General features: G+C 43.6%; 1 protein-coding gene across 1 annotated transcript in view; it reads right to left on the bottom strand.

Moving 5' to 3' along the window:
• The window catches only part of ryr2a (ryanodine receptor 2a (cardiac)), a gene marked incomplete at its 3' end in the record, with an annotated part of 479,882 nt that overhangs the window by 350,379 nt on the left and 112,056 nt on the right, over positions 1–17,447 (bottom strand). Inside the window, exons 37-38 of the mRNA XM_079260659.1 lie at positions 10,974–11,623; positions 5,641–5,841 (exon numbers count right to left, since the gene is read on the bottom strand). Of these exons, the coding sequence (XP_079116785.1) occupies positions 5,641–5,841; positions 10,974–11,623 (851 nt within the window). The remainder of the gene's footprint in view (positions 1–5,640; positions 5,842–10,973; positions 11,624–17,447) is intronic.

The raw sequence follows: 17,447 nt of genomic DNA, 5'->3' as shown, positions 1-17,447 counted from the left end.
AGGATAGACTGAACCGCCTCGCCATTCTGTCAATTCAAAGCCAATTAGCCAAACAATTGGACTTTGCAGACCTTATTAGGGACTTTACAAACAAAAAGAGCCGTTAGTGGACATTTACTGGAATGTAAATTGCTTATTAATAACATCTGTCAGCTGGGCTTTATTTCTTTTTCTGCACGCTGAAGAACAATTTGACAGCTGACTTTTTTTTTATACTATCGCAGGCACTATTAATAAGACGACACAGGTCCTTGAAACCAGTCACAACTTCATTTTTTTCACATTTTTCTGTTCATTTCTACTGTATGTTCTCAATACAAAATAATTAACTTTATTTGATTGGATCCTGAGTTATCTCCTGTTCTAGAATAAATGTTTTTAAATCAAAATTTGCATGAGTGGCATGGATCCAAATGTTAGTACACAAACCAGGTGTAGCCGAATGTTTTAGGTATTTGAGCATAAGTAGACCAAGTACATCAGATCAGGTCAATGAAAGAACCACTCATCAATATGTCTGGACGCGCTGACGTTGCGGTAATGTATTGTGTCATTTCCTGTTTCCCTAGCGTGTATCACTGCGGATTGCTACGAGCCGTTGGCTCCTTTAACTTCTTTCTAACTTCTATCTATTGTTAACCAACCACTCACTTTAGCGCACAATATCTTCCCAAACCACTGTTCTATATATTGCCTTTATTTTCGGGATCTTCGGCTTTCTGTTTACTGACTTAAACAACTCAAGCACTCGGTTTTAGCATGGCTGCTAGCTCTCTTCCCACACCCCGGTCCCCTGCCTTTTCTTGCTCGGTGTGTCTGATGTTTAGCTACTCCTCCGCCTCCTTTAGTGATAACGGTAGGTGTATTAAGTGTAGCAGCCTGGCAGCCTTGGAGGCGAGGCTCTGTGAGTTAGAAGCCCAGCTCCGCACTCAGTTAGGGAAGCAGATAGTCAGCAAGCCCCTATTAGCCAGTGCGGAGCTACCAGCCAGGGCAGCTAGCCCACCTAGCCGTCCCTCAGCAGTTCCCGCGCAGCCGGGAGCCGAGGCGGGCTGGACGACGGTCAGGCGGAAGCGTAGCCCCAAACCAAAACCCACTGGCCACCACCGACCTGTTCACGTTTCTAACAGATTTTCCCCGCTCTGCGACACACCTGCTGAGGCAGAAACCCTGATTATAGGTAGTTCCATAGTCAGAAACGTGGCTCTAGAGACACCGGGAACCATAGTCAAATGCATTCCTGGGGCCAGAGCGGGCGACGTCGAATCGTATTTGAAACTGCTGGCTAAGGCTAAACGTAAATACCGTAAGATTGTAATTCACGTCGGCGGTAACGACACCCGGTTACGCCAATCGGAGGTCACTAAAATGAATGTTGCTTCAGTGTGTAACTTTGCCAAGAGCATGTCGGACTCCGTAGTTTTCTCTGGTCCCTTGCCAAATTTAATCAGCGATGACATGTTTAGCCGCATGTCATCCTTCAACCGCTGGTTGTCTAGGTGGTGTCCCAATTTAGTCAGCTAAATTGACAACTCAGGGTTGGGACCAGGAGGCAGAATTGTAGTCCTACACACTTTTCTGCAGCTTCCCACCTGCCGCCGCCCACCCAAAACCCCATTCCGACCTTATACAACTCCCCAGCAGTAAGAATTAAACAACACAAAAACACTTCTGGGGTTAATCGTGAAAACCTCATAAAAATAAAAACAATGGATCTAATAAAATCTGAAAATAAGACAATAAAGTGTGGCCTCCCAAATAAGTCTTTATTAGTCAATGACTTGATAGGTGATCACCACATTGATTTATTCTGTCTTACGGAAACCTGGTTACAGCAAGAGGATTATGTTAGTATTAATGAAGCTACGCCAGCTAACTATTTAAACTTTCACATTCCTAGAACTACAGGCAGAGGAGGAGGTGTTGCAGCTATTTTTAAGTCAGAATTTTTAATTAATCCTAAGCACAAAACTAACTATAAATCCTTTGAATTCCTGACATTAAATTTATCTCATCCAAAATGGAATTCAGAGAAACCGCTCCTTTTAGCATTAGTGTATCGCCCACCTGGACCTTACTCCGAGTTTCTGACCGAATTCTCTGATCTCTTGTCTGAGTTAGTGCTGACTACTGATAAGGTCATTGTACTAGGTGATTTTAATATTCATGTTGACGATGAAAATGATAGTTTAAACATTTCCTTTAGCTCTATTCTAAACTCAATTGGGTTTTCACAAAATGTCCATGGAGCCACTCACTCTCATGGTCATACTCTTGATCTGGTTCTAACATCTGGTATTGAGACTGATAAGCTCAAAGTTTTTCCTCATAACCCTGTCTTGTCCGATCACTTCTTGTTAACCTTTGAATTCACTTTATTTGATTACTCACTGACCAAAAATAAATTCTACTATAGTAGATGTTTATCAGACAATAATATTACAAAATTTAATCAATTGAATCAATTTTTTCACATCTACCATGTGTTAGCATGACCGAGAGTCCCCCTTTAAGCCTTACTCCTGCTCAGATTGATCAACATGCTGATACTATAACAGCTTCAATGCGTACAACCTTGGATAATGTTGCTCCCCTAAAGAAGAAGAAATTAGGTAAGATTATGAAGGCTCCCTGGTTTAATTCCCAGCTTCGAGCTCTAAAACAGGCATCAAGGCGTTTGGAAAACAGATGGTGTTCATCAGGACTAGAGGAGTCTCACTTAACCTGGAAAGAAAGTTTAATTGTATACAAAAAAGCCTTACGTATGGCAAGAACAGCTTATTATTCATCATTGATAGAGGAAAACAAAAACAACCCTTGGTTTCTTTTCAGCACTGTAGCTAGGCTTACTAGGAGCCGGAGCGCTGTGGAGCCATGTATTCCTTTCTCACTTAGCTGTGATGATTTCATGTATTTTTTCAGGAATAAAATTGACACTATTAGAGAAAATACTCTTCCTTCTACCTATAATGTTGAGCCTGTTGTGGTCTCCGAAGCATCCTTAGAACCAGGATCTGACTTGTGTCTAAATAGTTTCTGTCCTGTCCAACCCTCTGAATTAACTAAAATAATAGCTTCATCTAAACCATCCACCTGTATCTTAGACCCTCTCCCAACGAGCCTCTTTAAGGACATTTTCCCTTTAATTAATACATCACTACTAAATCTTATCAATAAGTCTTTAGTGACAGGATATGTACCACAATCATTTAAAACTGCTGTAATCAAGCCTTTACTTAAAAAGCAATCTCTGGATCCAGAGGTGATAGCAAATTATAGACCTATATCTAACCTCCCGTTTATGTCCGAAATTCTGGAGAAAATAGTTTCAGCTCAGCTACATGCCCACCTGAGCAGAAATAATTTATGCGAGGAGTTTCAGTCAGGATTTAGAGCTCATCATAGCACTGAGACAGAATTGGTGAAAGTTACTAATGACCTTCTTATGGCCTCAGACAAAGGACTTGTGTCCGTACTTATCTTGCTTGATCTTAGTGCTGCATTTGATACAGTCGATCATAACATTCTGTTACAGAGACTAGAACAGGTGATTGGGATTACAGGTACAGCGTTAAGCTGGTTTAAATCATATTTATCTGATAGACTTCAGTTTGTTCATGTAAATGACAAGTCCTCCTCACAAACTACAGTAAGTCATGGAGTTCCTCAAGGTTCTGTACTTGGACCAGTACTCTTCACGCTATATATGCTCCCTTTAGGCAAAATTATTAGACAGCATGGAATAAACCTTCATTGTTATGCAGATGATACTCGGATATACTTATCCTTTAAACCAGATGAAACAAATCAGCCCAATAGGCTACAAAATTGTCTCATAGACATAAAGACTTGGATGTCTAGAAATTTTCTCCTCTTAAACTCAGATAAGACTGAAGTAATTCTCGTTGGATCTGAAAAACTCAGAGCTAAATTTTCCGGTTTTGTAATGAACCTGGATGGCATTACTTTAGCTTCCAGTGCTACAGTGAGAAACCTTGGAGTAATATTTGACCCTGACCTGTCCTTTGGCCCACATATTAAGCAGGTTACTAAAACAGCCTTCTTTCATTTACGTAATATAGCCAAAATTAGGGACATTCTGTCTCGGAGTGATGCAGAAAAACTGGTTCACGCTTTTGTTACTTCGAGACTAGATTACTGTAACTCTCTATTACTGGGCTGTCCTAAATATGCCCTGAAAAGCCTTCAGCTGATCCAGAATTCTGCAGCCAGAGTCCTGACCAGAACCAGCATGAGAGATCATATTTCTCCAGTTTTAGCCTCTCTTCATTGGCTGCCTGTTGAATCTAGAATAGAATTTAAAATCCTTCTCCTTACATATAAAGCCCTCCACAACCAGGCACCACTATATATCAAAGACCTCATTGTTCCTTATATTCCAAGCAGAGTACTTCGTTCGCAGACTGCAGGCTTACTTGTGGTTCCTAGAGTCTCAAAGAGCCGAGCAGGAGGCAGAGCCTTTGGTTATCAGGCCCCTCTCTTATGGAATAAGCTCCCAGTTAGTGTTAGGGAAGCAGACACCCTCCCCACCTTTAAGACTAGGCTGAAGACTTATCTTTTTGACAAGTCCTATAGCTAGGGATGGTTAGCATCCCTTAGTTATGCTGCTATAGGTTTAGACTGCTGAGGGACATTTCCTGATACACTGAGCTTCTTTCTCTTTCTCTTTATCTCTTTCTTTTAGCACCCCCCCCCAACAGTGTTGCATCATTAACATGTATGTCTCCTGTCTCAGCAGGTCTCCCTGGCCGGGAGTAGCAGTTCCTGTTGTCTGTTGTCTTTCTGTCCTCTTCCCCCCACACAGCAGAGGCAGATGGCTGCCTGTCCTGAGCCGGGTTCTGCTGGAGGTTTCCTTCCTATTAAAAGGGAGTTTTTTTCCTTCCCACTGTCGCCAGTGTGCTTGCTCAGGATGGGAGATTGAGTTGGACTCAACTCAATCTGTTGGTTTCCTTATATAGGCTGTTATGAATTGGCCTTCATTATGTTTTCTTCTCTGTCTGTAAAGCGTCTTGAGATGGCATTGCTGTGATTTGACGCTATATAAATAAAGTTGAATTGAATTGAATTGAATATAATTTTATATGATTGTAGCTTAATATGCTTTTTTTTTATCTTAAATAAATACCCTTCTTTTTTATATGCTCACGTGCTTTGTGCACTGGCATGGATAGGGGCCCACTCACACTGAGAGTGTACAGGGCCCAGAATTTGGTGCTACGTCCCTGGTCTTAAATGTCACTTTTTATAAAACAATGTTTTTCTGGGCTTTGTGATTTTTTTTTTTTAAAAACAAGGGCGAAAAATTTGGAGTATACCCACTTCTCATGGGACCACTACACCACTGGTTTTACATGGCCACATACTTACTGTGTAAAGTGATCTAATTTGAAAAATCAGTTTGTTCTCAAAAATGCCAATAATTACTCTTTAATTAAGGTAAAGAAAAGTTTAGCAAGTTTAGCTCGAGCCTCAACCCAGTCAGACAAAACTAAGGAATATCTCTATGGTTGAGTTAAATTTAAACATCTTTAATTGCAAACTCAGTATAAATGTGGATGATTAAAGCAACATGCCCTGGGGCATTCAGGCCAGGCTGATTCTTCAGTTGGAGTGTGTTACTACCTGTTCCTGCGGGGGAGATCTGAATTCTTTGGTCTTCTTGGCAGTGAGGGCTGCAGACATGTTGAGCGCCAGCATAACCTCATTGTAGCGGAACCGCTGGTTGTCTTGGAGACAAGCCACAAAGTCATCAGAGAAGGCCACCACTGCCTCGATACGGTGACGCACCTGGCAGTCGCACAGGTACTGCAGCACATGACACATCTGCAAACACAACCAGGTTTGACATAAGAAAACACAAAAACAGCTCAAACCAGAGATTAAGAAGGGCAAGGAGTCAGTTCCAGTAGAAAAACACGAGGGATGTGTGGTCAAGAATGAAAAAGATCACTGGCTTTAAGTTAACTGACGTCTAGACATAGTTTATAAACTAAACATGTTCTGCGATAGGTTCAGTTCACTTTTGGATGAGAGCTTGCTTTGTCCATTCAGACTTTCCGTAGTCAGTGTGGTCACAATATACAGAATGTTCCGATGATTTTCATGTTGTCTTTTAAGGACAGAAAATATTTTCCTGCAAGTATCATAGTTAAATTGAAAAAAAGACACTGAAAAAATTGTCAAGGTAAATATTTGTTGAAAGACAAAGTTGTTTTAATCCTTGTTTGTTAGCACATGCTAACTGTTAGCCTACTAAGGTTTTTTCCACCTAAGTTAGCATTAAGCTAATGTATCGCTTTTGCTATATATCGATGTGCATTATTACATGATTCCACTGAGACAATGAATTTATTAAAGCGGCTATATAATGCACATTTCAGGCAGTTTTTTAAATATGCAAATCCAAAAGGGTAAGTAATAATAAAGCATCTTTTACAAACCAATTTAATTATTTTATATTGATCCTCTCAGATCTGCCAGAAAAGAGCAAAAAAAGAACGCTCCGTCCTAAACGCCAACTGCCCATGCTGACCCCTGAGACCACCTCTGTCACCGCCTCTAACCTGTCTGTCTCCTGAAACATCCTCTGTCACCGCCTCTAACCTGTCTGTCTCCTGAAACATCCTCTGTCTCTGTCTCTAACCTGTCTGTCTCCTGAGACCTCCTCTGTTTCCGCCTCTAACCTGTCTGTCTCCTGAGACCTCCTCTGTCTATACCTCTAACCTGTCTGTCTCCTGAGACCTCCTCTGTCTATACCTCTAACCTGTTTGTCTCCTGAGACCTCCTCTGTCTCCTCCTCTAACCTGTCTGTCTCCTGAGACCTCCTCTGTTTCCGCCTCTAACCTGTCTGTCTCCTGAGACCTCCTCTGTCTCCGCCTCCAACCTGTCTGTCTCCTGAGACCTCCTCTGTCTATACCTCTAACCTGTCTGTCTCCTGAGACCTCCTCTGTCTCCTCCTCCAACCTGTCTGTCTCCTGAGACCTCCTCTGTCTCCACCTCTAACCTGTCTGTCTCCTGAGACCTCCTCTGTCTCCACCTCCAACCTGTTTATCTCCTGAGACCTCCTCTGTCTCCTCCTCCAACCTGTCTGTCTCCTGAGACCTCCTCTGTCTCCTCCTCCAACCTGTTTATCTCCTGAGACCTCCTCTGTCTCCTCCTCCAACCTGTCTGTCTTCTGAGACCTCCTCTGTCTCCACCTCCAACCTGTTTATCTCCTGAGACCTCCTCTGTCTCCACCTCTAACCTGTCTGTCTCCTGAGACCTCCTCTGTCTCCACCTCTAACCTGTCTGTCTTCTGAGACCTCCTCTGTCTCCACCTCCAACCTGTTTATCTCCTGAGACCTCCTCTGTCTCCTCCTCCAACCTGTCTGTCTTCTGAGACCTCCTCTGTCTCCACCTCCAACCTGTTTATCTCCTGAGACCTCCTCTGTCTCCACCTCCAACCTGTCTGTCTTCTGAGACCTCCTCTGTCTCCACCTCCAACCTGTTTATCTCCTGAGACCTCCTCTGTCTCCTCCTCCAACCTGTCTGTCTTCTGAGACCTCCTCTGTCTCCACCTCTAGCCCGTCTGTCTCCTGAGACCTCCTCTGTCTCCTCCTCCAACCTGTTTATCTCCTGAGACCTCCTCTGTCTATACTTCTAGCCCGTCTGTCTCCTGAGACCTCCTCTGTCTCCTCCTCCAACCTGTTTATCTCCTGAGACCTCCTCTGTCTCCTCCTCCAACCTGTCTGTCTTCTGAGACCTCCTCTGTCTCCTCCTCCAACCTGTTTATCTCCTGAGACCTCCTCTGTCTCCGCCTCCAACCTGTTTATCTCCTGAGACCTCCTCTGTCTCCTCCTCCAACCTGTTTATCTCCTGAGACCTCCTCTGTCTCCTCCTCCAACCTGTTTATCTCCTGAGGCCTCCTCTGTCTCCACCTCCAACCTGTCTGTCTTCTGAGACCTCCTCTGTCTCCTCCTCCAACCTGTTTATCTCCTGAGACCTCCTCTGTCTCCACCTCTAGCCCGTCTGTCTCCTGAGACCTCCTCTGTCTATACCTCTAACCTGTCTGTCTCCTGAGACCTCCTCTGTCTCCACCTCTAACCTGTTTATCTCCTGAGACCTCCTCTGTCTCCACCTCCAACCTGTCTGTCTTCTGAGACCTCCTCTGTCTCCTCCTCCAACCTGTTTATCTCCTGAGACCTCCTCTGTCTCCTCCTCCAACCTGTCTGTCTTCTGAGACCTCCTCTGTCTCCTCCTCCAACCTGTTTATCTCCTGAGACCTCCTCTGTCTCCACCTCTAGCCCGTCTGTCTCCTGGGACCTCCTCTGTCTCCACCTCTAGCCCGTCTGTCTCCTGGGACCTCCTCTGTCTCCACCTCTAGCCCGTCTGTCTCCTGGGAGAGGACGTGGACGTGGTGGAGAAATACCAGTACCTCTGACTTCAGCTAGACAATAGACTAGACTGGAAATTCAACACAGAGGCCATTTACAAGAAGGGAGCGGCTTCCTAAGATCATTCAACTCAGCAGAATCAGAGTAAGAGACTGGACAAACCAAACAAGAAGGCTTGTTCTGTGGAGCCATTTGAGCTGATTGTCCAGGAAAGACGCTGAAACAGTGTTGTGGAAATCTCATTTTTTTAGCTTTAGCTACTCGTCTAATTCATAATCTTAAGCATATATTTATTTCTGATGATTGCTTTGCAGGTCTGAAAAGGTCAGGATGAAATGAAGAACTCAAGCTTGGTCCACAGAATCTGCTGCTTCACCCTTACAGATGTAGATCATGTGTAGAAGCCCTGAGATGTCTGCATCTGGAATCTGATTAGTACAGAGTTTTACAACCAGGAAGTCAGATATCATGGTGCCATTAGGGAGATTATAACTTAGTGGTCAGTTTGACCTAACTGTATGAGTAACCACACACCATTCTTTGTTTAGAATAACATAGATTATGACATGCAACTGGCATCCTGTAGGCGAGGGCTTAAAAGGAAGTTTTGTCTGGAACTAATTTAGAACTTTTTAAGATTTATGCTCTGCTGGACTTCTGTTCCTTCATATTTTCTGTTCAATCAACTTTGCAATCTTTTTCACTTGAGAACCAGACTCCTCGTCATTGACAGACTTTTTTCCTCAACGTTAGCTGCAAAATAACTGCACTGCAAGCAGGGGTAGGTGTAACATGTGTACGCAGAGTCCAGAAGAGGTGCACGTCATGCCTCTGTCAACCTACACTAAGCCTATAGCGGTGACGCCGCAACAACTTGTGCACCCTAAGTCCTCTTTTACACTGTTGTCTCACAAGTAAAAGTACATTAAAGTACCTTAAAGACAGCTGAAAATGTTTTCACAAGTGGACGTTGCAGCAAGTTCACGCCAAAAACAAACAAGACCTTACCTCAGAATTAGTTTTCAGCAATAAATTTTATCCCTGTATAGTTCAAAAACAGCTAAAACATGGCTTGTTTGGAGGTGATGGCATTTTTATATGTGTCATTCTTCAAACATTCTGACAGGTGTTGAGCTAAACGCAGGATAAACAGATGTGGTTTGTCCAACACTTGTTGATCTTTGGCTGCTCCTCAGAGCTTAAACTGACATTAATATCAGTTTAGGCCGATTGGCAGCAGATTTGACAGGATGTGGCTTCATCCTCATTTCCAGGTCAAATTCGAACAGTCGGCCGGCGCCGAGCTTTCCGCCCAACAGCGGAGTAGCAGAACGTCTGTGTCGTGCTTCACAGGAGGATTGCGTAATCATGAGTCATACTACTTAAAATGCTTCATAAAACTGCTTTAAAGTGAACAAAAAGCAGCAAATAAAAAAGTAGCGACAGTTTGAACGCATCTCTTGTGCTGATCTTTATTTCTTTATAGTGTGTGGTGTCAAAACAACAGGCCCCAGAACGCCGCAGCTTTCCTCCTCCAAGATGAACGCATGTTTTCCACGTTGTCATTTATAAAGTCAAACATCTCGCACCGAACGGCTTGGTGCCGCCGGCAAGGAGGAAATGTTTTAGAGGCATTCCAGACCTGGTGGATTTTACTGGTAAAATCCACAAGGTCCACTTTGGTTTTCATCAGCTGGTTTCCTGCCTGAACCATCCGCTCTGCTCTGGACCGACCAGGTTTTAAACAGGAAAAACAGAATCGACGTGCATTTTAGAGAAGCGGAAAGCGGCGGCGCTTCTGGGACGCTGCAGAAACGCACCGCAGCAGCGGGTAAAACCAGTCCTTTTTACTGGTGTCGCTGCAATCAGCTGCAAAGGTGCGGCGGCCCCGTACGGCGGCGCCTCCGCGTTCACTGGATCCCAGGGTTAGCAACACAGTAGTCACAGTGATATTTTTCATGATGGAGATGTGATAAATGACGTGTTATCACAGATCTTTGTGGATTTCTCACAGTCTCTGAATAAAGACTAAGAAACCTCCTGAACTGACTGAGTAACTCCCACCTCAACCTAAATGAAATGGACATTTTAAATCCAGCTTTCTTTCCACAATGGGAACGATGGGAATGATGGGAACAATGGGAACGATGGGAATGCTGGGAATGATGGGAACGATGGGAATGATGGGAATGATGGGAACAATGGGAACGATGGGAATGATGGGAACGATGGGAATGCTGGGAATGCTGGGAATGAGGGGAACAATGGGAACGATGGGAATGCTGGGAATGATGGGAACGATGGGAACGATGGGAATGATGGGAACAATGGGAACGATGGGAATGATGGGAACGATGGGAATGCTGGGAATGCTGGGAATGAGGGGAACAATGGGAACGATGGGAATGATGGGAACGATGGGAACGCTGGGAACGATGGGAATGATGGGAATGATGGGAACGATGGGAATGATGGGAAAGATGGGAACAATGGGAATGATGGGAACGATGGGAACGCTGGGAACGATGGGAACGATGGGAATGATGGGAACGATGGGAATGATGGGAAAGATGGGAACGTCACCTGGAGCTTCACAGGCTCTGCTAGCTTCATCTGTAACAATCCCTCTTTGGGCAGGTTCTTCCCATCATCCTCTCCTCCTCCTGGCTCCTCCCTCTTCACCACCTCAGCCCCCATGGGACTTTCCTCCAGTCCACCTTTTTCCTCAGAAAAAACCGTCGGTTCAATCAGTCGGAGGATGTTCTTCAAGTCTCCATTTTGGAAAACTCCCATGATAAGCATGGTGTAGAAGAGCTTGATGAGGGGGACGAAGAGGAACTCTGTGCTGCCTCCAACTGGATCCCGTACGTGCATGCTCCCCTCCTGCACTGCTTCGTTCAGCATCTCGATGGTTTTAGCTTTCAGCATGTCCAGAGGGAATTCTGGGCTGTACTGGAAACAGTTTACGGACCCGTTGTTGCCATCGTTACGACCTAGGGCCCGAGTCACTCTGACAAAACTGGGAGATGAAAAATGCATCCTGGGCCTCAGGGAGGTGCTCAGCCCGATGCCGGGCAGGCCATGTTTTTTCTTCTCATCTGGAAACAAGGTGATGCTTTTAGTTTCATCCGTCATGGGAACGATGTACTCATTATTCATCATTAGCCGAGCGGTGGCGTAGCTGTTCAGGTGGATGTCGATGAGGAGGTCGTAGTAGCCGGCGCGGAGCAGACCTGCAGGTTGGACACAAAGAGTTTAGAACTTTAATAAAAACCATCTTAATCTCCACCAAACATTCTCATTTTAAATGCATGTTGACACACAGCTTGGCGTGCACGGACCACAGAGGTTGTACAGGCTGTAGAGATCGAGCCTCACGTCTCCTCACTGTCCCACAAACACACGCTGTGTTTAGGTGCTGGAGGAAAACTGAGTGTCCTGTAGGCGGAATCTAGAAAACATGTGACTATCAGGCCATGTGTGTGTGCACACATTTCAGGTAACAATAGTGGCAACCATGAAATCCTAAGAGCTTGAAGAAGAATTTTGTTTTCTTTCTTTGTGAATGTTCATGTCCGTGGATGTGGAAACTTTCTGTCTTCAGATTGAATATTTTCATGGCTCTAAACATATTTGTAAGTACATAAAAGTGAAGTAAGTACTTACAGAAGCGTATCAGTATGGAAAGCCTTTTTTTCATGATTAAATTAATAAATACAACATTTTGAAAACAATATAATGTGAATTAAAACAAGACTAATATATAATACGACCATGGAATTGTAAAATGAGGAAAATTTATTGTGAAATCATGAAGGTTATCTTCATTATTTCACTCTGTTATACTTTTCAAGATAAGTTTTTTTTTTTTATTCATTTGTCAAGATTTCATTTCTAAAGAAATACATTTTTTCTAAGACAGTTTTTATTTCATACTTTCCTTTTCCACAATGATTTCTTTATCTCATGATGTCCCTTTTCAGCAGAATGATTTGGCCAACTAATCAAAGGCGACAAGGCGGTACCAGTTAATTGATTGGCTGTTCCTTTACTCAGGCAAAAGCAGCTGCAAGTACGAGATAGATTCAGGCATGGAGACCTACGTAGGCATAAGAAAGAGTCGCCGCCACATTAGCTATTGGAGCGCGAGAAATTCGGCTGCCATGTTGGACCAGTAGCTCATTCTAGCTAAGATTCTGCAGCATATTCCTGTTTGAATTTGAGGACACTTGGAAACAGGCAAGGTGGGATTACTTTTCACAAGTTTGAATACTACTTTTGGTCATATTGTGTGAATATACTATCACTGTGGTGTATTTCAGTGAAATCGCAGCTTGCTGGTAGGCTATGTGTTCTGCTGGTGTTCACCCAGCATCAAGCTGACCTGATCAGTCACAGCAATGCCTTAGATTACAACTGACAAGAGAATGCTATTGTAGAAATATAAACAATAGTAGCATATTAAATTCATCAGCTGATTTAACCCTGGTGTTATAGCCTGTGCTATTCACATATATATTTCACCAACATTATGCTTCTAGTCATGTCTCATTCCAAATACGCAATTTTGCTCACAATTTTAGATTAATCTAATTTATTATGATCATTTAATTTATTAATATAATTTAATTTATCATTAAATTTAAGAATAAACACTTGTGCATCACCATCCATCCATCCATCATCTGCCACTTATCCAGGGTCGGGACAGAGGTTAATGAGGTGCTCGCTGATTGGTCGCTGGAAGTCCGGAGTCAGAAGGGGGGGCGAGGCCAGTCGTCTCCATGCTAAAAACATGAGCAGCTAGTGATAGCAGCTAACCCGACAGCAGCAGTCTCTGAATGGTAAAGTCCTCACTTTTAATGTCTGCTCGCCTTGCCTGTTCAGATAGCATGTTGACAACGAGGCATGTCGCTCATGTTAATACGTCGTTGTCATCGTCGTCTTCGTGCCGCTTATCCGGGGTCGGGTCGCGGGGGCAGCAGCCTTAGCAGGGAAGCCCAGACTTCCCTCTCCCCAGCCACATCTTGCCAACTCTGCGGGGGGGATCCCGAGGCGCTCCCAGGCCAGCCGAGAGATATAATCCCTCCAGCGTGTCCTGGGTCTTCCCCGGGGTCTCCTCCCACAGGGACGGGCCTGGAACACCTCACCAGGGAGGTCCAGGAGGCATCCTGACCAGATGCCCGAGCCACCTCAACTGGTTCCTCTCCATGCGGAGGAGCAGCGGCTCTACTCTGATCTCCTCCTGGATGACCGAGCTCCTCACCCTATCTCTAAGGGAGAGCCCGGCCACCCTGCGGAGGAATCTCATTTCAGCCGCCTGTATACGAGATCTCGTTCTTTCGGTCACGACCCACAGCTCATGACCATAGGTGAGGGTAGGAACGTAGATCGACTGGTAAAACGAGAGCTTCGCCTTCTGGCTCTGCTCCTTCTTCACCACGACAGACCGGCGCAGAGTCTGCATTACTGCAGACGCCGCACCGATCCGTCTGTCCATCTCACGCTCCATCCTTCCCTCACTCATGAACAAGACCCCAAGATATTTAAACTCCTCCACTTGAGGCAGGACCTGACTCCCGACCCGGAGAGGGCAATCCACCCTATTCCGGCTGAGGACCATGGTCTCAGATCTGGAGGTGCTGATTCCTATACGTCTCAGTTTTATTCTGTGTTGGACCGTTTTATACAATAAATGTACTTTTAATAAATCCGAAGTTAGATGTAAAAAATGAAACGGATGTTGACTGAACCGGTCGGTACGTTCAGTGTTTAGCTGCCGGCCGGTCTGCACTTTTAAAGGTGTCATAGCTTGGTCTTTTCATGACCAAGCTGCAACCACTGATGTGGGCTGCTGTGTTACTGTACAGATAAATAACATGAAGTCAGTTATCTTGTATCATTGATCAGGCTTCCTGCTGACTAATGTCTCGTGTTTTATATATTCCAGCATCACTTACCATCTATTATGTTGGTCTAATTGTTTGTTAAGCTGCACATGCCAATAGAAATAGACAGCAAGATATTATTACTGTCCCAATACTCGTCACAGTATATATGCTCCCTTTAGGCAAAATTACTTGTGGTTCCTAGAGTCTCAAAGAGCCGAGCAGGAGGCAGAGCCTTTGGTTATCAGGCCCCTCTCTTATGGAATAAGCTCCCAGTTAGTGTTAGGGAAGCAGACACCCTCCCCACCTTTAAGACTAGGCTGAAGACTTATCTTTTTGATAAGTCCTATAGCTAGGGATGGTTAGCATCCCTTAGTTATGCTGCTATAGGTTTAGACTGCTGAGGGACATTTCCTGATACACTGAGCTTCTTTCTCTTTATCTCTCTCTTTACCCCCCCCAAATAAAATAACTGATTATTTATGATCTTGCCATTTCATATTACATATAACAAATAGTAACTTTGCTGCAGTCACTGAGGACAATAGCAATAGAATTAAAGTAAATACACAACTTTACCATGTACACATTTATGCATCTGACTTCTGAATGTAAAATGTAAAGCTGAAGTAAAAACATACAGCTCTTTAAAAACACAATATCTTTATTAGTGTACAGAAATAAAATCAATGCTCATTTTCAATGTAATAAAATAAAAATGATCATTTTCACTCTTAGTTATTGATTCTGTTAACACAGTAGCTGAGTTTTCTGGGTTTTATGTGGACTCTCGTGGTTCTGGAGCCAGATGAGCAAGCCTCCACAGCACCGTCTTCATCATCATCTTCGTCCAGACTGACTGAGATGTTACCTTCACTGCTGTCGTCTGGGTTCCTTTTCTGCACAGAACCAGATACTGACATCAGAACAAGCAATAAAAGTGCCTCTTGGCTTCCATTAAGAATGTATATGTGTTTGATTTATTATCATTTTCTGTATGTAAAATTAATCAAATGACAAACCTGTATTTCTGAAGAGAGGGTGGAAAGTCCTTGATGACAGCTGTGTTCCAGTTGTTGCCTGCATTGTAGGGTCAGTCTGCTCCAACATCAACTTTTAGACATCAGTAGACCGCTGGTGCTGCGCATGGTGTGAGATGTGCTGGACTAAAATCTGCAAATACAAGTTATAAAAACATCAGATCATCACATAGATTGTAGGTGTAAATAGCTGCAGTTTAAGAGGAATCAAATATTGTAATACAAATAGATCAAATCAAACTTTATAAAGCATTTTCATGCCAAAGGCAACACAAAGTGCTTTGCGTACTTTCATTTTTAGAAAAAGCTGATCAAATAAAACAGGTTTTCACACTGAAATATTAACATAGAATATTAAAAACACACTTATTTTATTTCACACAGTTATACAGAGACACAATTTTCCCAAACCTCTGTGTCTTCACTGCATGTAGATAAAATAAAACATATCTTTTAGATCCATCATACCAGGAGTCAGACCTCCACATCCACAGAGGCTGCAGCTGCAGATATTAATCCTGCACAGCTCCCGTTTTACAAACATGACGTGAAGATGTCAGAAATAAAAAGTTTGCATTCTGGTTCGGTGAATAAATACGATGATGGAAATAAAATATCCTCCCTGTTGATATCCAACAGGTGCCAACATCAGACTACATGATGGTCACCTTGTTAAATTATCATTATGATTATTACAACTGCATGTCATGTTGGGGCAAGCTACATCCATCATGAGTACTTACTGTGTGGTAGCAGGCGTGGAAAATAATAAATAGAGAGGTCATTTACAAACATTTATGTGGCAGAGCATCGGATGGATATAAGAAAATAAAACCTGTGGCTCATTTGTACGCTGCAGGACGTTAAACCTTCTGGCTTGTCTTATTAGCATTAGCATTAGCATTATCTGCATCAGATTAAGTCACGTCTCAGTCACGACAAAGCAGAACATTATAGACGAAGTGACACTTACGATGCTGAGCCGCTTACAGCTGCAATTGCTCCTCTTTCCAACCGGGTTGATGCCGTCTTCACCTGGTATTTTCCCAAATGTTAGCAACATGTTTGGCACAAACAGGCCGCAGCCGGCAGAGATGCAGGTGCATTATCAGCAAAAAAATAATGTAATCCATCTGTCCCTGGTAGTTTGGTCCGCTGATGAAGGGAGAGAAAAAAAACCTGCCGATGTTGGTTTTGCTAACAGACAACCGACATGATCGCTGCTCGCACGTCTTCACACAGCTTGTTGCTAATAGCAACTGAGGCAGGTCCAGCAGGTGTATTTAGGCTGGAAAAGGGGCAGGTTAATGCAAATAGCTTCCCGGGATGTCGACATCCAGGAGAGAAAATAAAAAAACGCGTTTGCAAGACTTTGGTGTTGCGGATAGTTTTGCTGCAAACAAAGCGTCCAAACGTAAAAACCCGGCCGTCTTCAACAGAAAGGCTGTTACCACTTCTGCCCAACACTAATACGCAGGTTTTAACTCCAAAAAGTGCAATTTCCGGGCGATGACTCCTTTAACCACGGAGGTTGCCTCTTGGTCTGAATGAACGTTCGGCTGAGTCCGTTGCTGATGTGAGTGCTAACATCGGCCCGAGCTCGCTCTGAATGTTTTGCTGGTAAAGATTATGTATGGTACTGCTGAAACTATGTATGAATGTGTGATTATGATGTGCGCACTGATTTATATGTGACTTATGAGAGTTGAATTAAGAAGAATCTGTTTAGCCTGATTTTTGACCAGTGGGGTGTTGTGAATGCGCTCCTGTTGGGGAATGGATGACAGGTTAACGTCTGATCGACTTTGGCTGGTAGGAGACTGACCAGTGCCTGTCAACCTACCCAGCATCTCTCTACATTACCCATTACAAATACACACACATCATCATCCTCCCTCTGGACTGTGCTCTCATTCATGGACACTTATTTCATCCTCCTGGGTTGTTTTGCACAGATGAAAAGACCACTTAATTTTACCAGTATTGTTACAGAACGTGTTTCAATTGAAGCTATTAGACTGTGTATATATTAATATTAATCTGCATGTATGTGTCTAAGTAATTGTTCCTTATTGTTGGTTTTTTTTTTTGTTTGTTTGTTTGTTTTGTAAATGTCTGTAACTATTATA

Source organism: Telmatherina bonti (assembly GCF_933228915.1).
Source record: "Telmatherina bonti genome assembly, chromosome: 21".
In the NCBI taxonomy this organism is placed as follows: domain Eukaryota; kingdom Metazoa; phylum Chordata; class Actinopteri; order Atheriniformes; family Telmatherinidae; genus Telmatherina; species Telmatherina bonti.
Note: the sequence above shows the minus strand (reverse complement) of the source record. Positions and strands in the feature narration are given on the sequence as shown.